Source organism: Equus caballus, chromosome 18 (assembly GCF_041296265.1).
Source record: "Equus caballus isolate H_3958 breed thoroughbred chromosome 18, TB-T2T, whole genome shotgun sequence".
NCBI lineage: Eukaryota > Metazoa > Chordata > Mammalia > Perissodactyla > Equidae > Equus > Equus caballus.
The window spans coordinates 50,408,252-50,434,123 of NC_091701.1; the positions used below are offsets into that span (position 1 = coordinate 50,408,252).

The following is a 25,872-nucleotide window of genomic DNA, read 5'->3' on the forward strand; positions in this document are numbered from 1 at the left end:
ACAGACTCTCATGTTTTTTCAGGGTTACCACGGGCATATAATGAGGCTGCCCTGGGACACTGAATTATTCATACCTTAGCAATACAATGTGCTTATGTGCTTTATGCCTTTTGCAGGTTGTTTTGGCCCACGCCAAAATTGGTGGTATGAAGTTAATGTCCTCAGTCTTTTCTGTCCTGAAATGGGCCATCTGAAATGGGCCAGGCTGCTGAGTGGTTAAGTGTGCCCAGTGCCTCCAATATGCTTATAGGTACAGGGATTCCCGGGCTCCTAGAGCTGGCAGGAGCCTTGGCCTTCCTTAAGGTCACTCCGCTAGTGTTCTTTTGAGGAACAAGGCCCAGAGAAGGAGTGACATGCCTACAGTCACATAATGGGTTAACTGGCAGAACTGAAGGGGGAGCCACACTTTAGCACTTTGCTCCCATCACGTGCTGCTGCTGCCTGTGGCACTGTCTGCCATGTCCCGGGAACACAGATGTGGGAACTCTGCCTGGGATGGCAGAAGTTCCGGTTCCACCCACCCACCCACACACACACACACACACAGAGCTGGAAGGTGATGATGGTCCACAGAGCACCCTGACTGTTTTGTTTTGCTCCCTCTGCAGCTATTTTAGGAGTGCTTTAGGAGACTCGCACAATATAATTATGATCTGTTTAGTATTGTTCTCCTCATCTGCTGTGTATTGAGATTAAATTTATGTTGCCTTTGCTCTTTCCTTACCAAATGCGACCAAAGGACCAGTGAGAAGCTATTCCACGGAGCAATTCTGAAGGATAGAAAAAAGTTATTATTAACCCTCTTAAATCACCACAACTCTGAAAACAACAGCAAATAAAAATGTCGTTTCTGAAATTCATTACTAATTGTTAGCAGAAAGCAAACCAAAACTCTCTTTCATGACAGACACCTACTACATTAGAAAGATATGGAGAGAAACACTCATACATAAGAATGTTTTGGGAAATTTGTGGATAAGTTTTATTCTAAATTAATATTAAATTTGAAAAATCTGTAAGTCCTATTATCTCTTACCTAAATGAAATATAGTAAGAAGTTAGATCTTTAAGAAAAACACAATACTCAGAAAAAATACCTACTATGTGCTAAGGCATGAACTATATTTTCTCCTTTTTCCTTTCACTATAAAACCTTCATCAGGTACATACTATTAATTTCAGCATGAATCATGTGTTCAACTTAAAAGGAATGGTTTAGAGTTTAGAGTACTAGTAAATGAGGCTGTAAAGTAAAAAAAAATACTCCTTATATTTTTAAACCAGATAAAAGAATCAGTTTTTTAAATCTATTTTTCCTCCCAGAGATCTATCTAAAAGTTCAGTATCTAATCCAGAGGGGAAAAAAAGATTCCTCTGTCCAGTTTTTGCACTTATGTAAGACCCTAGAAAGTCCATTCTAGGCCTGAATATCATTGCAAGTTAACACTTTAAACCATTTTTCACCTATTGATGTTGTGGCATGAATCAAATTTGTCAAGTTTATCACATTAACAAATCAGGATCATAGCAGGACTCTGATGGTCTGGAAGACAGGATTGGTAAGTTTTGGTTGGCTAGAGATGGTTAGAAGACACTGGAGCATTGAACCCTGACTCAGATGGCAGGTTCTGGCAGGTTTCTAGAATGAGAGTCACTGGAGTGCTGCGTTCAGGAGGAAGGTACAGAACACTTGGGAGTGGAGAGGAAGAACTTTGAAATGCAACAGAGTTGCATCCCAGGTACAAGTGCTGTATGTGTTCAGCCAAAGCCAGAGAGAGTGAGAAGCTGAGAGTGGGAGTGATTCTGCCACCCATTCTACTCATTAAGCATGTGTCCTGGAGAGAGACTGGGCTGGGAAGTGGGAGTCTTGGGGCCCACCTGCCTCTTGTGGTGTGGGTATCTCCCCACTCTGACTGGAACTCTAGGGTTTCAAGTGACATAGTTTTCATTCTTCTAGGTGCAAGCCAGTGACTTTATGTGGAATCAGTAAAATAGACACCATCTGTCCCAACAGTCTGGAGGAAAAATATGTTGTTATGGCCTTACTGAGAGGTGAACAGTGTCCAATACCATGCTTCCTAAGCCATCTTATAGAGTAATTTTGACAATTCTTGACCTTTGTTTTATGCCCTCTGTAGAACCTAACACCCTTGCAAGACAAGGTCCCCTGAACAAAAGGGCACTGAAAAGAAATTCCTCTTAATTCTGCAATCTGACTGGTCAAATCAACAAGCCAGTACAGAATCTACTTGCAAGTTGGAGCTTTGACTAGATTAAAAGGTCTGGTGATTGTGTTGCATGGGCCATTCTTTAATAACGTGAAAGAAAGTTAATGGCTTATTGAGCAAGGAACATTTTATTGCTTGAGGTTATGACCATCTTAGCAAATGCACATACTGTGATTGAATCAATATTCAACAATGTTTTGGAAAATAGATATGGAATGTAAATGATTTTTCTATTTTTCTTGGTTTGGAGCAAAGCACTCATTAAATTCTAGATGCATTCAGCTGCCACATTTGCTGAATGCTGAGGGCATAGGGAGGAATGCAAGGGAGGAGACACACCTCTGTATTTGAATCTGATGCCTGGTAGAGTGGGTGGGAATAAAGGACTGCATGTGCCAACCCTCTGGGGTTGGGCAGGAGACTTGGTTGCCTTCTTTCAACTTAAGGGGATTGTTTTATTTCATCCATTTAAATGTAATTCCTTGTCATGCTTTTGGAACGTTTAGTCCATTTCATTGAACATTTACCCCGGTTAGACGATTGTCAGTGTGTGCCTGCTTTCCTTTTTTTTATATCCACATACCCCAAATCTTTTCTCTATAACCTATGGGCTGCCCTTTCAAACCTTGCTGGAGGGATTATCAACTTCACAGGACAGCTTCCTCTAAAGGTGCCCTGAGCACTTTAATTCTATGTTTCTGTGAATCATGGGAAGTCAGGCAATTCTTAAACTCTGACATTTAGTGAACACAAGACATGGACTGAGTAAGATCCTTTTGTTGTTCTTAAATCCACAGCTGAGTTTTGATCCTGCTGACAAGATGGCTGCCCTTAATCTCTTCATAGGTTCCACAGTTTTGAAGAAAGTTTCTAACTTGTCTAGCTATATAAAATGTCTCTGACTAGGCTTCTATTGCAGAAATGGCCCCACTTAAAATAAAGCAGGAGAGGGGCTGGCCCTGTGGCCGAGTGGTTAAGTTCATGCACTCCGCTTTGATGGCCCAGGGTTTTGCGGGTTCGGATTCTGGGCATGGACATGGCACCACTCATCAGGCCACGTTGAGGCAGCATCCCACGTGCCACAACTAGGAGGACCCACAACTAAAATACACAACCATGTTTTGGGGGGATTTGGGGAGAAAAAACCAGAAAAAAAAAAAAAGTAGAACAGGAGAGAGACTTAAGAGGTTTCAGGGAAAAATTCTAGGGTTGACTTAGTTTGGATCGGCACTCAGCATTTAATTTAAATTTTCTCTGGGTAGAATTTTAATAGTGCACTTGCAATTCAGTAAAGCATGTGCCTCCCTGAGACAGGAACCAGGCTGAAGAGAGGTTCTCATGAAGGTGCTCTAGTGCCTTGCCTTCCTATTACTGCCTTGGATTTAGAGGATCAAAGAACTTTATTGATATTTCCCTTATTCTCACAATATCCCTATACTCTCTCTCTTCTTAACCTTTCCCATCCAGTTGATTAGAAATTCCTGTCAATTCTACCTCACAAAAGCCTCCTATTTCTGTCCCCTTCTCTTCGTCATCATGACTGTTGACTTTTTGACCCTGCCTCTTTTGGTTGCTTCAACACTCCCAAAGGTGCCCAGCTCCTGGTATCTTCCTTTCCTGTTCACCCTCCAATCTGCTGCCCAAGTCATCTCTCTGGAATGCAGATCTGAACAGAGACCTGCTACCTAAAACTTGTTAATAGCTTACTCTTCTTATCTAATGGTATATTATGGTGTTATAATATGCGTGAGTATAGTAATAAAGCCCATACTCCTTAGCAGGGCACACTTGTCATTCCCTGTTCCCCACCTTCCTTCCCCATCTCCCTACCCTAGGATCCTGGTACCCTTTGTCCCAACAGTAACAGAATATTTAGAAATCACACACACACATACACATGCAGACAGACAGAGAGACACACAGACACATACACTCACAGACACACACAAACACACCCCTCATTCTTTTGTGCTCCTTTCCTTTGCACATGATATTCCTTTTCCAGGGATGCCCTTCCCCTTCTTGTCCACCTGCCGAAAAACTCATTTGTCCTTCAGACTCATTGTAAATGTTACATCCTCTGGGAAGATTTCCCAGACTGTCCGCTCTTTACCCTACCTCAGCAGAGTTCAGCATTCCTGCATCAGTGTCACCACACTCTCTTAGGCACACCCCTGCTTCCACATACCATACTCCACTTATGTCTCCATTATTGGTCATGAGCTCTTTAACTCACAGGGACTGTGTCGTATTCACGATTGAATAATGAGTAATAAACTGGACAATCACAAACTGTTGAGAACAAAGAGGTAATTTCTTGTCAATAACTGAACTCAACTTTGTTCTTGAGCCCCCAGCCTGCCTAGAAGAGACAGCTGGTTTTAACTCATTCTGTTAAACTTAGTCCAACTGAGTGGCTTTGGGAAGGGGCAAAGTCTAGTATTTATCACACATTTTCACAGTCCAGTTCAAAGTTCAGTCATTTGGGTAAGGACTCAGTTTTATTAGGGCCTCTTCTCTCTCTCTTCCCTTCCCTTCTCCCTGGGTGGCATCTGGATCTGAGTACAAGCAGATGCTCATGTATAGTGATGGCAGTTAGGTCAGGGCTTCTGAGCTGTGTGGTGACCCCCAAGTCCTTGTACTGCTTGCCTTTAGTATCTCCCCATGTCCGTAGTCCCTGATACTCTTTTCTATCCTGAGGTCCTCACCCTCTTTGTCCTTCTCATTCAAACACTAGTCTTGTCCCTTACCCCAAATGGAGCATAAAGTTCTGAATTGTAGGTGAAATGCAGGAGCAAGTCATGAGCAGGCCATAGGGAACTGTCCTTATAACCCCAGGCTTGGTTGGCCTCATCATACCCTGCTGCCATTTCCACTCAGCATGGACACCCCTTTGTTGGCATGAAGGCCCTGTGAGGAGGTCTCCCTTTAGATTTCCAGATGGGAAGAGAGTCATAAGAAACTGCAGTTTCTATTATTATATTAACCCCTTATGCAGACTCTCAAAGAGGAACATCTTTACTCTAATCTTGTTCTCTCAAGCTCTCCAAGCTCCATGTCCCCAGCCTCAGAAGTGCTCTTCTTCTTTTGGGGTGAAAACTTCCATATGTTATGTCCAGCATTCTTCCCTGATCATCAGTTGACTCTGTGGTCAATTCTCTAATTTTTGTCCCTTGAAATATAGAATCTAGTTTGGGGAGTCCTGAGAAAATTATTTTGTGTCTAACTAAAGCTTAGCTTTTAAGACTATTCTATGAATCATGGCACTGAAAGTTTATTCATTGCTCAAAAGGGTATTAGAATTAACCTAGAATGTTATTTGCCCTTTCAGGGTCGTGTGAGACATAGTTGAAATCGAAACAATGTAGAATCCTTTGGAAGACGTTAGCCTGGTACTCAGTGTTATGGCCATCAGGGCCATTGGTGTTGAGTTGCGAGTTAAACCTAATATTGGCAGAGAGTGAATTCCTCAGTCGCCTTATATACTTCCAAACTCACGGGACCATCATAGCCTTCAATGCGTTTCACTGTTTCTAGCGTCCCTCCTAAATCATTTCTGAGAGAGTCATTTTAGCCTAGTTTTAAAGATTCCCTAATGCTATCTTAGATTTTTAGTCACATACTGTCCCTTATGATCAATCTAAATGATAAAAACATGGGCAGATTCAGTTCCAGGTTATCCTGATTTCTAACGTGTTTTCAAGGTTTTTGCCACATTTGTAGCAGGGAATGATAAACACGTCAAATAAAAACATCTGTTCACCCTTTACTAAACGTTGCAGATGTTCATAATTAGAATCGAATAGATCCTAATGTATTATTATCTTGATAAAGAGTTGTCTTCTTTTAGGAAAGGTGCTAATCTATGCTCCCTCAGATTTCCTTGCTTACAAAAAGCCCATTGACTCAAGCAGCACAACCCAAAGGACCCCCCACTATTCACTAGTTAACTCTTTCCCAAATTGCAAAGTGTCAGGAGGAAACTTAAGTCTCTAAAGCAGAATCTTAACCTTTATAAGGAAAGGAAGGCTCTGAGAATCTGACAGAAACTCTGAATTTTCTCAGCAGAAAAATGCAAGGTGCATATACAACATGCTGCCTACAATTTCAAGGTATTTACATGCCCTATTCAAACCAGTTAAGAATCCTTGATTTAGGATGGCAGGCAGCAAACCCAAACCTGCACACTGACTTCTGCAGTTGGTAAAAATTATCTTTGAAAATCCTTAAATTGCTGCAAAAGTATAGTCTACCTGGTTTATGTAGTCTCGAATCTCAGTAATGTACTATATGTAACAAAGAACAAATACGCAGGATATACTTTTACAGTGTTTTTAATTACAGGGGAAATCAAAAGAGAAGAGCATAAAGTTGCTAAATGCCTAAAGTTGACTGTGAGAAAGTTAAATGTGCATATGACACAACTCCACTCCGTAAATTTGACATGTAGTGGCAATTCCAGAAAGAGCTGCTGGTTGGGCTTCTGATGCCTGCAGTGCCAGCACTGGAGACAGGAAAGTTTGAAATGAAATTTATTCCCTCCTAGGTATCAAGGGCAGGGCATCCATCTTGCCTCTTCCGGTCTTTTCTTATTCTCAAAATGTATGTTTTTAAAAAAATAGACAGTACTCATGTAAAATGTCCAATAAGTCACCATGATTACTTATATGCTTTCTCTATCCCAAGTTTCTAAATAACGAAGTGTGCTTTCATATTTCACTTGACAATTAAAAAATCAACTTTTTGGACTTGCCCTTTCATTCATAAATCATCACCTTGAATAAAAAATTTGCACACTCTCTCACACACATACACACACAGAACTAGATTTGACTCTGTAATGGAAATTTGAAGTTTAATTATTCTGACCTGGAGTTTTATGATCTGCAAATTTACTATGTTGGGTCGGTAATCGGTGGGCTTTTCTTCTTAACATCTTTTTCTTTTCTTTTTGTATGTGTCTCCTGCTTTCTCTCTCTCTCCTCGGCACCTCCTCTTGCAGCTGTGTAACGGGGGTTCGGTCACTGAGCTTGTCAAAGGTCTCCTCAGGTGTGGCCAGCGGTTGGACGAAGCAGTGATCTCATACATCTTATACGGGGCTCTCTTGGTAAGAATGGCCGTCAAGCTGGGTTTGACAGCAGAGGGGGCAATTTGTCATCACTTGGATCCCTATTGCATATTAACAAGGGGAAACGACCCTAAAATATGCAAGATGTATAACAGCAGGGAGGTGTAGCCAAATGTGAACTCACATTAGGCTTTTTAATAGTAGGGTAATTGTTTTAAAATAACCTTGCAAATTTTCCCTTTCTCCTTCCTGTTATTTGGTGGTGGCATGCCTTGCAGGGCCTTCAGCATTTGCACAACAACCGAATCATCCACCGTGATGTCAAGGGGAATAACATTCTTCTGACAACAGAAGGAGGAGTTAAGCTCGTTGACTTTGGTAATGACTGCTTGTCGTTTGTTTTGTTGATGTGTGCAGTTTAGCCAAAGGCGATAGTTTATTACAATCTTAGTAGACTGGGGCCTCTCTGCTACGCCACAGGCGGAGGGACTTTTCCAGTCAAACACAGGCTGGAGAGTGGGAGGTTTACCAGATGGATCACCGTAGGAGATGCTGTTTGTTAATCTATTTTCAGCTTTAGAAGCTATTTTATTAAAGATAGAAAATAAAAGTGTTTCAAAAGAAGAAATTGACAGAAAAACTTTTCAGTTTTCTGGTAAGAATTTCACATCTCAGGGAAATTGTCTATAATTTACATTTTGTGATTTCTTCTTTTGCATATGAAAAGAGAAAGCAGTTTGGTCTTTCAAATGACTTTCTCTAGCCTTAGGCATACTTATTGCCAGTGAGCAGAAGGTAGACTAGTCCTTTGGATCTGGCAGCTAAAATCCCTTTAAATTGTGTTTATTGCTGCTACATGTGAGGCTGGTTGAACTGGAAATATTAACAGGAAGTGGAAGTGTGAGAGGAAATGCAGAGTAATATCACCTAAAGCCAGAGAACTATTGAATATCTCCTTGCCGACAGTCATGTATTGATATTCCACAAACCAACAAACCATTTGGTTTTCCTTTTTAAGTTTATTGAATGGTTTAGTCTTCAAAATGAGTTAAACAACAGTTAGCACTTCAGCATGATTGTTCCAAATAATGAGAAAACATTTATAGAAGCACTTTTAAAAATATTCCTTATTAATGCCAACATACTAGGAGAAAAGATTGATGGCCTTGATTGTTTTATTTGTAAGAAAGGGTTTGGTGTTAAAATGTATCAGTGAATCATTTGCTTAGAAGAAATTACTCACAAATAAATGATGTAATTTTAGGTGTATTGGTCTATAAGAGCAAGCAAAGAAAAATAGCAGAGGGGCACTTTGTTCAAGTCTTATGCTCCTCTTTCTATGTAAAGAATGGTATAAATCTGTGAATGTGCTGTGTATATAATATCAAATATGTATTTTTCACATGATCCTGGGGACAGTGAGTGTGTTATGAGGGAAAGAGCCTAGAAGGATGAGGATGGGGATTAATACTGATTTATCTACTTACCAGCTTTGCAATTTGGCATGAAGGTAAAGGCTCCTAATCTTTCCAGTAGAAGTTCATGAACTTCCAGTTGCTGAGAAAGAAATTTCTAGAAATTAAAACCAGAAAAATATGGTTGATTTTTACCAAAATTGTAGCGGAGGACTTGGTGAAATAGGAAATTATCCATAGCCAATAGAATTTAGAGAGCCCTCTTTGGCTTTCTAAGAAAGAGAATGCAAGTGGCTAACACATCAACTACCCCCAAAAAGCAACCCTTGGGTCCTTGGCAAATCTATGCCTGATGTTTCAAAGGTGTTTCTTTGGCTAATAAGCACTTGTATCCAGGTTTCTAAGTTCTTGTCATCAACGTTAGTGGCAGCCCTGTCATTCTCTTAAGGGCTGCGTTAGATTCCTGCTTGGTACAAAAGAATACCTTATATTTGTAAACTACAACTCAAAAATCATTTTCACATTTGTTCCCTTATTTGATCTTAGGAAAAGCCCTCTGGGTTAGCTGTCAACAGTATCATTATCCCCAGTTTGAAGATGAGAAAACTGAGGCTCAGAGTGAGTTGGTCTGCTCAGTGTCATACGATTAGGAAAAGGTCTAAGTGGAATGGAAAACAGGTCTTCTGACTCCTAATCTGGTGTATCTTTACTTCCACTTTATTCCCTTGTGGTATAAAAAGAGAGCTGGCTGAAGACTAAGACAGATAAAGTACATTGAAAGTATATTAAAATTCAGGTCCTCAACATTGAGCCCTGGATAATAATATTATTAGTCGATTTCTTTTTCCATTTGACAAACATAGTTTTCTTGCCAGGTGTCCAGGCTTCTAGGTAAGATAAGGCACTGAAAAAATTTTATGTCTACACTGATGCTCCATTATAGATAATACATGCCAATTTTCTTCCTCCATAAAATGCACCATTTTAAGAAAGAAGTCACCTGAAATATTTTGGAAATATGATAGGAAGATATTTTAGCTTGATCCTAGTTGTTGATGTTTGTCTTTTGATTCCGATTTTGCAGCAATATAGACAGGAATGTTCATTAGGAAAAAAAAATATTCTAGTGGTTTAGATAGAGCAATAAATGTTCCCACACAGGGGTTGGCAAATTACAGCCTGTCAGCCGAATCTGACCTGACTCCTGTTTTTGTGTAGCCTGTGAGCTAAGAATGGTTTTTACATTTTTTTGTTTCATTTTGTTTGTTTGTTTAGAAGATTGGCCATGAGCTACTATCTGTTGCCCATCTTCCTCTTTTTCCTTGAAGAAGATTGTCACTCAGCTAACATCTGTGCCAATCCTCTACTATTTTACGTGGGATGCTGCTACAGCATGGCTTGATCAGCGGTGCTAGGTCTGTACCTGGGATCCAAACCTGAGAACTCCGCGCCACCAATGCAGAGTGTGCAAACTTAACCCTTACGCCACTAGGCCGGCCCCTGCTTTTTACATTTTTAAGTGGTTGTGAAAAAAAATCAAAGGAAGAATATTTTATGACATGTGAAAATTATATGCATCCATAAATAAAGTTTTATGGAAACACAGCCACACTTATTTGTTTCTGAGTTGTTTATGGCTGCTTTTACACTGTAATGGCAGAATCAAGTAGTTGTAACAGAAACCATATGGCCCACAAAGCCTGAAATATTTACTATTTGGCCCTTTATGGAAAAAGTTTGCCAATCCCTGGTCTAGCATCATCCTCTGCTCACTGCTGAATTCTGACACCCTTTTCTTATAGGCGTCTCAGCTCAACTTACCAGTACACGTCTACGGAGAAACACATCTGTTGGCACCCCATTCTGGATGGCCCCGGAGGTAAGTGGGGGCATTTTGTTCTTTGTGCTTCTTGAGTGCCTTGGTATTATGCCTTTTTATGGGAAAGTCATATGCTTTACAAAATTTTCGGGAAGAAGAAAATCCTTTATACTTATTGAATTGTAAGAGTCTTGGTTGGGTGAGTGATGATGATGAGGCTTACTCAGAAAAGCAGGATTAAGTCATAGCTAGCCCATAGGGTACCTTCATGCAATAAGGAAAAGGGGCCCCCTCCAGAAGATGCAGCTCTCTCCAAAGGGCACAGCTTGGCAAGCTCATCCAGCCTTTGTGTAAATTAGGAAAAGTCGCCTTCACTGGATAGATGCAGCACCAGTGGCACATGACTTTTTGAAGAGACAGATTTCAGCTCTAGTTGGCCTACAGAATATATGCAGTGGCCCTGGTGGTTTTTTGTTACCAGATACATAGCAAGTTCTCTTGTGTACTTTGTTGACTCTCTAGTAAAACATGGGATTTGGTCCTAATTTAGTTCTGGCATCATCACAGAACTCTCTGTGAGATGACACATGTAGAAGTCTGGAGAATCTTCCAGCTAAATGAGGCATACTCTGAAACACAAGTACAGCTTTGCATGTCAGGTCAGGATTTAATTCTATAGTGCTCTGGTCTGTGCCTGAGAGCATTTCTCTGGGATTAAGCAAATGGGTTATTTTAGTAAGAGGACTTAGGCAGTCATCTCCTTAGAGGTCTTTCTGTCTCCAGTCTGTCCCCACAGCTCTCCTTCCTCTGTGTGACTGCTATGGTGGTCTCCTGTTACAGTAGTTTGTTCAGACCAATCTGCTAAAATTTCTTCAATGGCTCCCCATTGTTTAGGGCCCTCTCATACTTGGGTAATGGACAGACCTATTTTAAAGAAAAAGAAAAGTCCTTCAGATTCATATTTTAAATGTTTCTTAAATAGGTTTTAAAAAACATGAAACTAGCATAAACTCCTTTTCACTTATATTTATAGAACTATGAAACCAAATGGGAAAAAAATTGTATTATGAAGAAACTAGAAATGCAGTAACATTCAAGTAAGCAGCTTTAATTTAATGAGACAAGTGACATTGTTTTGTGAAACTCAGTTGTCCTTTGCAGTGTATGTTGCAGAGCATGACAACACAGTTTATTCTGAGTTATGTTGTCATACCATGTACCATGTGTTGACCCAATTCTCCCACCACTTTACTCTATTTCATCTAGCATGGTCTCTTTGTTCAAACAGCAATTCCTTTGGCCTCCAACTGGTACATCTCTGTTGACTTGGTGCTGCTTTAATAATAAACATAAATGTAGGCACTGAAATTGTGTGGCAAATGGTCATCCAGATGATCCAGAATATGTTCTTACTCCTACTATTCCCATTTTATTATTATTATTATTGTTAATAATAATAAAAATATTATCAGAGCCCTGGAAAATTCCATCTCAATCTTCAAGTCTCAGCTCAAATGTAGCTGCCTTAGGAAACCTTTCCTAATCCCTGGCCAATTTAAGGCTCCTATCCCTAAATTTCCACTGCAGCCTTGATACCCTCCTTTAGCACACCATGACCATTCCATTGTAATTGTTGGCAGGCAGGTCTCCCAACTGAATTCTAAGCTCTGGCAGGGACTTTAGATGCCTAATTCTCAGCATAGTGCTTGATACAGAGTAGGAGCTCAATAAGCATCTATTGGGTGAATGAATCCATTGGTAAAAAAGCCAAAGGAGAAGATGAATTTGGAGGGTAGTTTGAGGAGGGCTTTACAAGTATTGGTATTAGCAAATTTCTCTAGATTTTGACTGATCTGTTCTTAAAGGAAAGCATTACTGAGGCCACCTAACATATTTAGGATGGCATAACATAGAAGATGGTGTTACTGTTCTGATCCACAGAAAGCTAATATTTTCAGAATCACAAAGTGTAAATAAGAGAAGCCTGCCCTTGGCTTTGTATATTTCTTCTGAGATGTTTGTGACTTTTCAAATTCAGCTGGGTTGAATTAAATATGTAGGGTGTTTCAGTAAGGGACAGTTAAGTGGTCTATGGTGAGGTTCTTTTTGCTCAAATTGCCTGGAACTTGTTCCTTTCTCAGCAGGGAAAAGCCAGCGTTGCATCTTGTATGCTGTAGTGGATATATTGAGGAGTAGGCAGATTACAGTGTGGAGACCTTGACAGTGCCTTTTAGGAGCAAGTGTCCAGTTGCTCCATGCATGCCTGAAAGATTCTCTCAGGATGTGGGACCGTGTCCAATATGCTCTGGGACACAGGCTACAGTTTTTGGGACTTAGGCCTATACAATCCTCACATTTTAATTTTCCAAATAGAGAATTACTTTTTCCAACACAGCCTCTTTTCACTCCATAATCTTCATAAGAATGTTCACAGGAGCAATCTTCCATTTGTCATCTCAGTTCCATATTTATACTCTCCTCCATGAGCAATGCTTTGTGTCAAGAGCAATCTTTGAAAGTATAATCAGTAATGGTTCAAATGAACATTGTCTTTATATGATGGCCTGCATAGTATATTGATCGTAATATGCTTTCACTTCTGCTTGTGTGAATAAGTGGTATTTAGATTAAATACGACAACAATGCATGCAGTCTCAAGGCCAGTGGAATAAAACCATTGCAGGTGACCTTTGCTTTTACTTTGAATTGCAGCTGAAAGATGCTTGATCCTATTTTATTTTTGAGAAATTGAACCAAATTATTCTTTTCCTATTTTCATTTCCATTTTTATTTCACCAGCTTGAGTAACTGCAATATTTAATTCAGATAGGCTAAACTACAAACCAGGTAGCTAATGGAATGTGACTATACCACAGTCAAATGTTGACGAGCAGTCCAAATGCACAGTTCACTGGGGCAGCTTGAAGCTGCAGCATGAATTGACTGTCATATTGTCAACACTCTCCACTTATCTCTTCTTACTGTCTCATTTGGATGCTGCTAATGTTGGAAAATACTGGTAAAAATGGTATCAACTCAGCAATGTAGGAGAAGAAAAATTTTATGGGATGCCCTTAGTGTTATAGTATTTTGAAATAATGCTACTGGGGAAATATTGCCTGACATAGTAAAAGGGTTAATCTAAAAGTTAAGATCAGTATAATTTTTTACAAACTGACTATGTCAGTAGCATATTGTGACTCAGGTAAGATTATTTTAAGAGGGAAAGAAAAACATTCAACATAGAAACTATGTGCTTAATAGATTACCCTGAGCAAAATGACTTAAACAATAGGAAATTAAATTTTTCATGTAAGTGCGGAGGTAGGTGGTTCCAGAGTTTGTTGATTCAGCAGCTCAGTAAAGCTGTCAAAAACCCAGGTTCTTAACTTGAAATCAACAATTCAAAGAGACTTATGCACCCCTGTGTTTGTAGTAGCATTATTCACAATAGCCAAGACATGGAAGCAACCCAAGTGTCTATTGATTGATGATTGGATAAAGAAGATGTGGTGTATATATACAATGGAATACTACTCAGCCATAAAAAAGACAAAATTGTCCCATTTGCAACAACATGGATGGACCTTGAGGGTATTATGTTAAGCGAAATAAGCCAGGCAGAGAAAGACAAACACTGCATGATTTCACTCATATGTGGAAGATAAACAAACACATGGACAAAGAGAACTGTTTAGTGGTTACCGGGGGAAGGGGGTTGGGGGGGAGGGGTGCATTTATATGGTGACTGACAAATAATAATGTACAACTGAAATTTCACAATGTTATAAACTGTTATAGCCTCAATTAAAACAAGACAAAACAAAACAAACAAAAAAAACCAGGTTCTTAAATTTCCCTGGCTGTGACTGCTGCAAGCTGCCAGGCTAAGTGTCCACGGGCCCAGAATGGGTAGGTGGGTGATAGTGACTGGAATCCATATGTTGTGACTCAGTGAACTAAGGGATTTCCAGTACAACTATGCCCACTGTCAGTGTTAGTATTGCTCAGCCAGTTATTTGCGTCAAACACATGCCACATAATATCCTGGTCTGTAGCAAAAAGGGATATAGCCTAGTTTATGTTTATTTATAGTGATGGCAGTGAGTTAGAGGTAGTAGATTCTTAATCTTCTTTTCCCACCGTCACATGTAGGGAAGAATTAAACTGAATGTTTATAAATGACTGAGAACCAATAAAATGAACCAAAGTTGTCATTATTCTTTTTATTGAGGACATTTGTAAAACTACGTTAAAATAATGCCTTATAGTTAGCTGGTATGCTCTGGTGTGGCCATGCTTGTTGTTAAAATATTGAAACACTTCCATTCTGCATGGAAAATGGCTGCCATCCTGAGCCCCTTGAGTGCTCCTTGGCCACCAGAGGTGCCTGTCTCTTTCCCTGGGACACACCAGACCTCCTAACGGTCCAGTAACTATAGGGGGTGATGTCTGGCAAGCAGGCGATCTCAAGGATCTGCTCTAGTGCTGTGAGCCTGCTGATGCCTGTTGATTGGCACATGGTTTGAATATTGTGCCTTCTAAGCAAGTTTACAGTGGGAAGGAAACTTTTACTTACTGAGGACTCGCTAATGTCCAGGGACTGTGATTGTGCTTTTTAAATACATTATTTTATTTCATTCTCACAACAGCTCTCTATAATAGATATTATTTTCTCCATTTTACTGCTGAAAAAAGTGAGGTTCAAAGAGGTGTAGGAGGCATTGTGCCCAAATTCACATACCTAGTGACTACTGGAGGGAGCTGTTTGGCTTTGCAGAGAGCATGGGAATACAAGTCTCATTTTACAGATGAAGAGGCTAAGGCAGGGAGAAGATAGTCTCTGTGCTAGTTAGGGGGCAGACTTGGCCTCGGAATTCAGGTTTCCTAGCCTCCCTACCAGTTGTCTGCTCTTTCACTTTAGTGTGTTCCTTGGATTTTCAGCCTGGAAAACGTGTGCCAGCTAACTGAGGTAGCTCACACAATAGAGACATGCAGAGACGTGATGGAAGAAGACACTGAAATTGGAGTGTGAGACACATCATTTTAGAAGACACACATGAAGGACCAATCATCTATAATTTGTAGGTTGACTACGTTTTGCAATGCCACCAATGCGAGAAGCAGCCCATGTATTGAGGATCCAGTTTACTCGGCATCTTCCTAAAACAGCCAAAGGTCTGTTTCTGTATTTGAAAGCAGACTTGTGGATAAAATAAACATTTGCTTCTTTAAAAAAATTTTTTTTTTCTTTTTTACCTCCATCTGCTTGTTGTTGCAAACAAGAGCTAATCAGCTGAGCAGAGAAACAGATGTGCTGTGACAGCTCCAAAAATGGGTCTCTCCCTGCCTGGCAGAGGGTTGTTGATAGGGAATGGTTGCCATAACAACCAGATTACACAAATGCAGAAATATTGCAGGCTTTTTGCAGCCACTCTTGACTTCATTAATTATGCCATTTATAACGAAATGATATGATAATGCTGTTTCCTTTGGCACTGCCAGAACTAGAGGTGACAAATGAGATATTTTGTGTCAAAGGGCTGAGAAAGCCATAAAACACTACAGAGCTGAAATATTATTATTGTCGTTGTGTACCATTTTGTTCCTTAAACTCTAGCTAATGGGTTTGGCTTCCAAATAAGAGTTAGCATTTATTGAATGCTTACTGTGTGCCAGGCACTAAGTGAATTAATGAATTCATTCATTTATAATCCTCACAACAATCCTATAAAGTCAGTCCTATTACTAGTCCAGTGTTTTAGATAAAGTAACTCACAGAAAGTAACTGTTCTTGTCATTGGACAAGTTATTAGGTGATACCACCAGGATTTGAGTACCCAGGTATTTGATTTGAGTGGATTTGATACCACCCAAATATTTGGCTCCCAAATCCTTCTTTTTAACCACTATACTATAGCAAACTGTTTAGTTATGGCCACCAGTGTACCAATAAGACGTTAATCTTTTTTTTCAATTTTTAAATGATTTTAGATAAGAATTATCTTTGTTAATATGTTGAGGAAAATATAATATTTCAACATGGCACTGGATGCCAATGTAGTTAATGCCCAAGGGAAAGATCTGGAAAAATAAAATAACAAAGTTCTTCAGAATAGAATTTAGGACATTTGGATTTTAGTTTTAACTCTGCCACTCATTTTTAAAAAGTGATTGTGGTTCAGCTAGTTTAATATGGCTTAAGTTTTGTTAAAAAAGTTAAGACCACAAATTTTGGAGACAGATAGACCTGGGAGCAAATCATAGATACCTGCTTATCCACTTAACTGTGGCCCTCAGGGGAGTTACTGAATATCTCTGACTAATAAGATGGGGAAAGGTTAAAAGAGGTAAAAGGAGAGGGGAAAGAAAAAAAACGGCCTCAAAGAACAGAATGAAATAATGTACTGAAAGTGTTTTGTGCTGTACCTGGCATAGTAAATGCTTTAAAAAAGGTGGCTCACATTGCTCCCAACCCCACCCTTCCCTAACCTATTCTCATCTCTGAGAAGGAGAAATTGGCTTGGGTAGTCTGCCTTCAAGGTCCCTTCTATTTTATAGGGAACATTTACAGTTTTTTAAGGAAAAGCCTCTGCCAGCTCTCACATTCCGTGGCTCTGGTGTTCCATGGAAAATGAAGGCCTGATCTCTCCAAGCTCTCAGTAAGGGTAAAGGGATGACAATACAAAGATGTTCAGCATCCCTTTTCACATGGATCTGTTTTACAAGTCTGGGGATTCTTGGGACTCTATCTGCTGATCAAATCACTGTAAGGAATCTAGGCTTTGGTTGCTCAGGAGATTAAAGTGAGGGGTTTAGAACTTTAGGTCATTGGCGAAAAGACCTGTGTGTTTTCACCCACGACATTCCTTTCTGAGACTCTGTAGCCATTGTGTTCCTTGGTTCCCTCCAGACTCTGGTGTCAGCCTCTGAAAAACAGGGAATTCCCTCCCTTCTCCTCCTGGGGCTGACCCTGTTTGCATTCCCAGAGTAGTTCTGCCTTTGAGGGCCCTGAAGCACAACCCAGGCCCTTGGGGCTCCAGTGAGTGAAGGGCCCAGGGCGGGGGTGAAATGATTGGATCCAGCTCCAGCTTTTAACCTGGTCTCCAGAGATAGCTCATTTCTCAGCTGGAGCTCTGCAGGGAACTTGAGTCGTATGTCATATGTCATTGTGGAGGTCGGGGGCTGGCCCTGGAGGTGGTGGTGACATATCATCACCCTCCTCTTGGTGGACGTAAATATATAGGGCTGCATCTGAGAGTTTCACGTCCCAGATGTGCAGAAGCACATGAGGCCCAGAGCAGAGGCCTCAAATCCCCGCCACTCAGTGCTAAGCAAGAAGTGTCAGAGTAGTGGGCTCGGTGAGTTTTTGCAACTTTCCCAGGCTGTCCTCCCATCCCTTTCTGGAAAGGTGAGAAAGGTCAAGGCAGCTGCTGTTTCTCCTTCGTCCACCAAAGAGGAAGAACCAATGCTGTTCCCATATGGGCAGAAGTGTTTGCTGAAGGAGTAAAACATCAGAGCCAGCCTTGGCTCTTCCTGAGCAATGAGTCCCAAATTACCTGGTGGCTACCCTCCCATCAGTGCCTCTGTTGCCTTGCCCAGGGCACAGGGACTCAGCCTCATGAAAGAGAATTCACACCTAGGCCAAAGCCTGTACTCATTTCCCTGCCTCATGGTCACTGAGCTGTCAGAAGAAAGCAAAGGGAGGCAGGCAGTCAGCATTAGGAATGGAACCCCAGAAGAGCCTCAGGGTCGCAGGAGTGGGTGGGGCTGAGGCACTCGTATTTGTGTTGCTCTATTATATCCCAGGTTTTTTCCACGCTTTCTTTAGTTTTAGAAAGTTAAGGGAAGTCACTCTGATAGGAATGTGTGACATTCCCAAAGCCATCCTGGTTTGCCTGGTGACATCAGCCTGGGAGAGGACAGAATCCGGAGATTACTTGCAGATGAGGCGGTGTGCCCAAGTGGGAACATTCAGATACTCGGTTTGGTTTGCTTCCTTCCTGTTTTTCAGATGCGTTGTGGAGGAGAAAAACTTTTTTTTCCTCATTAGTTTCTTATTGTGGGCTAATGCTTCACTTCTGTTGCCTACTAGCTGAGTGACTTTGGGCAAGTTTCTTAACCTTTCTGAATTGTTTCCTCAGCTGGGATAGTAATACCTGACCTAATAAGCTGTAAAATGAACTGAATTGGAGAACCCCTACTCACTCTTTCCTTAACTGTGCTCTTGTAGAAGTGGAGCACTAGCTGGCAAAGGAAAGGGGAAGAAAGAAAGAGAGTGAGGGGACAGGGGAAGTCAGAGGTGGCAGGAAATCCATTCTGCTTACATGGAGGACATGCTTATATGCACATAGTATGGAAGTTCCTGTGGCTATGGCTTATGGGGTATGAAATCTCTTTGGTTAGCATTCTCCATATTATAAGAATTCCCAGGAGATGATGCACTCGGGAGGGTAGTAGGGAACCATGGAATTTGCTCTGGGTTTCGCCATGAACCAGTTGTGTGACTTCGGACAAGTCAACTCTCCCTGGGGCCTCAGTTTCCTCCTCTGTGAAATCAGGGGGTTGAATTAATGAATCCTAAGATCCCTTCCAGCATCCATTTCTAGTATGGGGAAGCTGCTAGAGCTGGGGAGGGCAGTAGGAGTATCCTGGGTCTTCATGCAAATGTTACCCTTCAGAGCCTTTTGAGTACTAAGAACCCATGTGAAAATTTGGCCACACTTGATGTACCTTTTGTAGAGAAGTTCTGTGCATGTTGGTCTTGAGTCTGAAAACGAGGCTTACTGTATAATTAAGTAGAAAGGACATGTTCCCAGGGCTTTGGGGAATTTAAGGGCAAAAATCAGTGTTGAGTGCTGGCCTCAAACCTGCAACCAGTTCCCCTCTGCCCTCCACAGCCATGGTGGGAAGTTGGTGTTGCACAAGTGTGCTCTGTGTGTTTGTAATTTGAACCTTGTTTTATTTCTCTAAAGACTTAAGGTGAGTGTTACAATGCTGAGAAAAAAAACTTGTAGAACATTGTATTTTAATTAGAGACCTTTCTGAATTTCATAAGAACAGTATAATTTAAATTATTTCTGGCAGTTTCTCAGTGTACAAACTATAGATTCATCCTAGCCTTAGGTTGAATTCTATGAAAAAACCAAAAAACCCATCAAAAACAAAACCATCAATTCCAGTTCTGTTAATCCATGTCCCCTTTGCAAACTCAAATCTCAAATGTATCTTCCCTTGAAGTTATATTTCATCCAAAGGAAGAGACTTCATTTATTTATTCAGTATCTTGGCTTGTAACACTTTAAGATGTTTGTGTGTAAAACTGATGAAAAATATTTGCCACTGGAATATTTATAACTACAATTTCCAATTCCAGAGAGGTTCTATTTTAGAAATCTTTATGATCAATAACATGTATTAATTATGCTGCATGAATTGCATAAGCAGAATTAAGAATGCTATTTGCCTTCCTACCTCTCAGCCCATTTTATTTGCGAGTCTATTGACTGCATTTTTGGGCTCAAGCTCCGCCAAGGATTAATAGCTTTAGGTCTATTTGCCTTGCCTCTTTTTAAACTGAATTTAGCTCTTGAGATAGCAGTATTTTGCCTATGTACTTGAGTGAAATTTTAATCTTGACCTTTGTTTATAATTTTGGAACACATGATCAGTTGTAGTAAGGTGAGAAATCAGAACATGTAAGGCAAACTTAATTGCATTTTTAATGACATTTAAAAATATTAGTGGAAAAAATGAAATAGTCTGAATAATATCTATTGTTTTTTAAGTTTGGTAAATTATTTTTTATAGGCAAAGCATATTTTTCCTTATGGTAGATAGTGCTACCATAAAATTATTAGCTTGAAAGTATTGGTTAAAATTACATAATTGAAAGAGATTTTAGCCCAGCAGTTCTTTGGTCTATAATTTGATAAATGGTTTAAGTTAAATATTTTGTTGGAGAAATCTGGGTTTTCTGAATCCAGGAGCTTCATGTGTTGACTGTTTTTAATCCACTTTATGTCAGTCTAACACAGATGTTCTTTTCAGATATTGAAGACATTGAGATAAGGAAGACACTGTTCTCTCAGGTTCTTATAACCTGTGTCTTTCTGCAAGAGGGAGAGGGTGGATCTCACTCGTGTCTTGGGAGCTTTCAGTAAGCCCTATTCTTGGTCTACGCTGAAATGAAACTGTAATCCTGGGGCATTTCATGGGATCGTGGTGGCCTGAGAAAGTGAAAGACTATCCCTAGCCTTGTGCTTACAATAGAAAGGTATATAGTTGGGAAGGGAATTTTTTACCTTCTTCTTGTATTAATCTCATGGGAACCTAGATTTATAACCAAGACACCAACTTTAACTGCCAACTTATTGAACAATCCCACAGTAAACAAATACACTGGAGGAAGGAAACACATCCTTGAAAGTTAAGGCAAACTTTTCAATACTTATTTACATTTTCAAGACAAAAAACAGGCACAATATGCTCTTTCTTGTTATAGAAATAATTTGTGCTCCCTGTAGACATTTTAGGAAATCCAAAAAGATATGAGGAAGTAAGTAAAATAGTTATTACCCATACGTCAATGATCCAATGATGTTTACCATTAACATTTTGGTGCCATAGAACAAGCTGAATAACCAGCATTTTCATAAGCAGTACTTTAGAAAAGGCCACTGAGAAAGAGGTTGCTCAGCTTGCGTGGGAAGAGGAGGTGCAGGGAGATTAAATAGTTTGCTAAAGTTATCCAGTGAGGGAGTGGCAAAATCAAAATGAAGATGTCTGGCTCTGGGATTTTCTTGAACCAGTCAGATGTGCAAGTCTTTCCACAATCCAAGAGCTACTGACAGTTGTTTTTTTCTCCACCGTTCCCCAACTAGTGACTGAGGAAAGGGTCAGCCATCCTCAACAGAACTCAGCTGACCATGCCCAAGGATGCACAAGGAGATGATATGTGTCAAAGCAATTGTGTTTTCAAGTTGTGGGTGCAGTTTTACCCCATAAACTTGTTCAGGAGAGGGGAGGAGGTACTCCCTCTGGGGGCCAGGAAGGAGTGACCGGGGACAGATTTAGGGAGTCTGGAACTTGGAACTCCTTAGCCTGAGGTAGGCTAAAGAGAATTGCTCTAGTAATCAAAGAAGATTGACTGCTAGCCTTTGCTCCAAAGACCAGTAGAGCTAAACTGTTAGTGAAAATTTATTTCTTTTCCTCAGTACCCTCTAGAAAGAAAAGTTTTTGGCAGCCAAGGTGGTAATGACCGACATTTGGGAGCCTCAAGCTCACCTCTGGGTAAAATAGCTATTGGCATTGGGCAGTAAGGCTTCACTCATAGTTATTGCTAGTAACCCAAGCATCAGTGTTTTTCTTCTTCCTAAAATAAGCAGCAGTATAGTCTAAATGTAGCAGAAAAGCCATAAGTTTGCATTTCAAGGTGGGAACCTGGTCATGCTCCATTAACCAGCATCCAAACAATTGCTCTGTCACTGAAGCTCATCTTCCTTAACAGAGGCATTATCACAGCAACTAGCATCTTTTCATAGACCTTAAGACCTTCTACAAAACACTGGCAATAAAATTCCCTCAAGGCTCCAACCATTTGGTTCACACCCCAGAATAATCTACTATTTTGCTTTAGCTAATTTGCCTGGAGAGGTTAACCTCTCAGTTTGAGATACAAACCCAAAATCACTTATTTGGAAATTGGGAAGTCGTAGAATATTATAGTTGGAAGGGATAGTGGAGATTATTCATTCCCACCTTACCCTTTACAGATCAAGAGAATGAGGTCCCTATAACTCAAGAGGCCACACCGCAAAGTTTTCTAGGGACTTGCTCAAAGGTACCCAGCTGCTAAATAAAGGAGTTCAGACTTTCTGACTCCAATCCAGAAATTTTTCAACACAGCTTCTCTGATGAGTGCCACAAATTGATGCTGACCAGGAAGGAAGAAAGATAAGACATAATCCTCACCCTAGGTTACTTCTGTTTGCTTCAGGGGTCACTTTGATGAGAACATCAAGGGTCTGGCCCCTTTAAAACATAGAGAAAATGATGAGATTAATGATAGCGTAACACTAAGTCGATAAAACTATTCAATAAAACTCAGAAACAGTATAAGCACTCACTGATATGCCACAGAGTTGAAGATCGTTAAAGCTGACTATGCAAAAGTATGTAGGGATTTATACATCTCTGAAACTCATTGAAACTCGACAAGACAATATTTTTATCATGGAGCCAGTAGGCCACTAGCAAATATTGCGCTAGGACTGTGTCTCTATTTTGATTCATTTAATGCCACACTCTTAGCCTTTGCCAGGCATTTTAAGCATTTTGTAACAATCTATAGACACATCTCATGAAACATTCCAGAACACATATCCTCTTCATATCAACATTCATTAGCAGGCTTTCTGTTCACAACACTGATTAAGATAAATATACCAATTTGTTAAAGTCCATGGTATATAACCCAGTATCTGCTTCTGGTATTTATAACTGTGTATTAAATACCAGAAATTTTGACAAATTTTGACTAGTTGTGTTGCAAGCAACAGTAGGAAGATTAAAATCTATAGAGTTCTGAAATGTAAAATAGGTAGTCACTGAAAACACATCAGTATTTTATTGTTACCCTTTAGTATATTCTGCTTCTGATCTTAATGGAATTCTGCTTTTCTTAATGCATCTACACGTGGAAAAAAAAGGTGAGATCCTGAGAGGACAAGTGATTTTTCTATACCTGTTTAGGGGCAGAGCTCAGACCCAGTTGAACTTGTTATATTGCCTATGAAACTGACTTCTCCTCCTGACTTCCCTGTTTTTGTAAATGGCACCATCATTCTCCTAGTCACCCAGGATCAAAGTGTCAGTCTTCCTTGGTATGTCCGTTTCTCCAGCCTCCCATGTTAAATCCCTCTCCAAGTCCTGCAAGTCTTCCTGTCTCACACCTGTTTTATCCTCCCCATTCCACTGCCACCATCGTCATTTATACTCCTATGATCAAAGTAAAGGCTCAAGGTAAAGGAGATTATACACTTGCCTTGGGCGTGTCTCCTCCTTTGGGCATTAGAGGTGAGGGGGAGGAATGTGAGAGGACCAGCTGTTTGGGGTCCTGGGCCTGTGTCAATGCCATTTCAACCCACCTCACTCCACCCCTTTAATGTGACTTATAGAACCTCGGAAACCTAGTCCCAGGAGAGTGCACTTATTTGCCATTGCCACTCTCCTTTTCTTAGTGGAGCATCCTTAACAACTGATTCAGAGAGCTCTTTGAGAGGTCGCTCTCTCCTGGGGGCAAGGAAACCAAAGACCAATTGACCATCTCAGCATCCTTAACTCAGCTTTATTTTGCGTAGAGACAAGGAGAATACTGAGCTAAGGAGAATGAGATTACTTTTTCTCCTAGAGAAATAGTTGCAGACTTTGGTGTTGGATTGATAGGGAATTCCAGGATGTGCTGATCTTCAGTTGAGTTGCATCCCCTTAGAGTGCTTCTTTAAATCCCATCACACATGTAGCCCATGTAAAGGGTGGTTTACTCCTGATAAGGACCAATACTGAAAGAGAGAATCCCTCTGAGAAGATGGAGTTAAAGGTGACAAAAATCTCAAAAAATCTGGTTAGTTTAGTCAGAATATGAGTGTAGAAGTTGATAATTCAACCATTCCTTGAACATAACCTTTATTATATAGAGCACTTACCATCTTGTAATGATTTGTTTACTTGTCTTTCCTCTGCCTGTGTTCAAATGCGGGACCTAACAATGACTAGCTGTGGACTCTGTGTAAGCTATTAACTGTGCTATGCCTCACTTTCCACACCTACAAAAGGTGATAATAGTATCTACCTCACAGAATGATTACGAGTATTAAATTGAGTGTGCATTTGGGTTTCTCTGCCTAGGGCCTAGTACCATGCCTGGCTCATGGGTACTCAATAATTATTTGTGAATTATTTTACTAGTGAAATTTTCTGTAAACTTCTTTGGAAGGCTGGGCTTAGAGTTTTTTGGTCACCTTATAAGCTGAATTTTGGGAAGGGAAGAATTTGACCAAGGGATGCTTTTCTGTTAATCTGACTGAGCTGAAGATAGTGCCTATCTGTGAAGAGAAGTTGAAAGCAGATAAATGTTTTGAATATTTTATGACGGTACTTGAGAAATGTTAGGATTTCTCCATTCCCGCATTTGGATGTGTTCTTGGAATTGCCTTCTGTGTCCCATCCAAGATGGCTAGGAGTTGATTTGAATTTTATCCCGGAAGTTGTGGTCTGTGGGTACTAGACACTTTCTGTGGTCTCACTTAGCCAGAAGTGATCTACCTCTAATATCCTAAGCATTTGGAGCCCATATCCTTTATTGGATACCCTATAGGGCATTGTCTTAGGACGTTTACAGTTGATATGCTTTGTCATTTAATTATTATGGGTTCACTTTAAATTTCAGTTGGCCCTAGCTCCTGTTGGAGAAAGGTAGTCTTATTTGTTTTTTCCTCACGGGACCGTATAGGAGTGGTGAACTATTTGCTGATTGATAGCTCTAAAATTGTTTGTCCCACACATTTGAAAATGTCATTTCTGAAAGGAAAGGTGTCAAATAGCCTTTTCTGGAGATCTTTAAAAATAGTGTAGTTTCTCGCCTGATTGGGGTGTGGAAAGTGAGGCCTTTGGGGGCAATGAAATGGCCTCTGCTTCTGAAATTGGAATTATTTGAACTTTAGTTTGAATGCACATTTGAACCTAACGTGTTGAAAGTATGACAGGATATTTTATTGCAGGATAATCTATTTAGAGGATGAGGCTGGGATCAGACCAAGGATGCAGGTATATGGAAAAACATTCTTCAGTTCAGAAGCCAGAAGAGAAGGGTGGAGGGCAGTTAGGGGAGCAAGAGCATCAGGTCTCAGGTAGGATAGCAAGCACACTTGCCAGGTCTTGCAAGTTCAATTAACTGGTCTGGCAGAAAGCAGGTGCACTAGTTTTCTGTCACTGCCATAACAATACCACACATTTAGTAACTTAATAACACACGTTTATTATCTTACAATTCTCTGGGTCAGAAGTCTTACCCAGCTAAAATCAACTTCTCCATTTGAAAGTCTCACAGGCATCTCAGATTTAGTATGTCCCAAATGGAGCTCTTGCTTTTCAACCCAAACCTGCTTCTCCTGGTATCTTTCCCTATCTCATTAAATACCAATTCCATTCTGGAATTGCTCAGGTTAAAAACTCTGGACTTGTCCTCAACTCCCCTTTCTTGTAAACCCCAGTCAGCAAATCCAGTTGGCTCTGCCTTCAAAATGATACCCAGAACATGACTGTTTCTCACTGTCTCTAGTT

General features: G+C 40.4%; 1 protein-coding gene across 18 annotated transcripts in view; it reads left to right on the plus strand.

The window, feature by feature from the left end:
• MYO3B (myosin IIIB) overlaps positions 1-25,872 on the plus strand; it is a 409,714-nt gene that overhangs the window by 16,198 nt on the left and 367,644 nt on the right. For 16 of the 18 annotated variants that reach the window (XR_011428262.1, XR_011428261.1, XR_011428259.1 and 13 more), the window contains exons 4-6: positions 7,231-7,335; positions 7,575-7,674; positions 10,514-10,590. Coding sequence is in view for 13 of the 18 variants with exons in the window: in XM_070241194.1 (XP_070097295.1) it covers positions 7,231-7,335; positions 7,575-7,674; positions 10,514-10,590 (282 nt within the window). In the remaining 5 variants the exon portion in view is untranslated. Of the gene's footprint in view, positions 1-7,230; positions 7,336-7,574; positions 7,675-9,986; positions 10,127-10,513; positions 10,591-15,580; positions 15,709-25,872 lie in introns of those variants that run through there. The other 2 variants (XM_070241206.1, XM_070241207.1) reach the window with 2 other exon arrangements.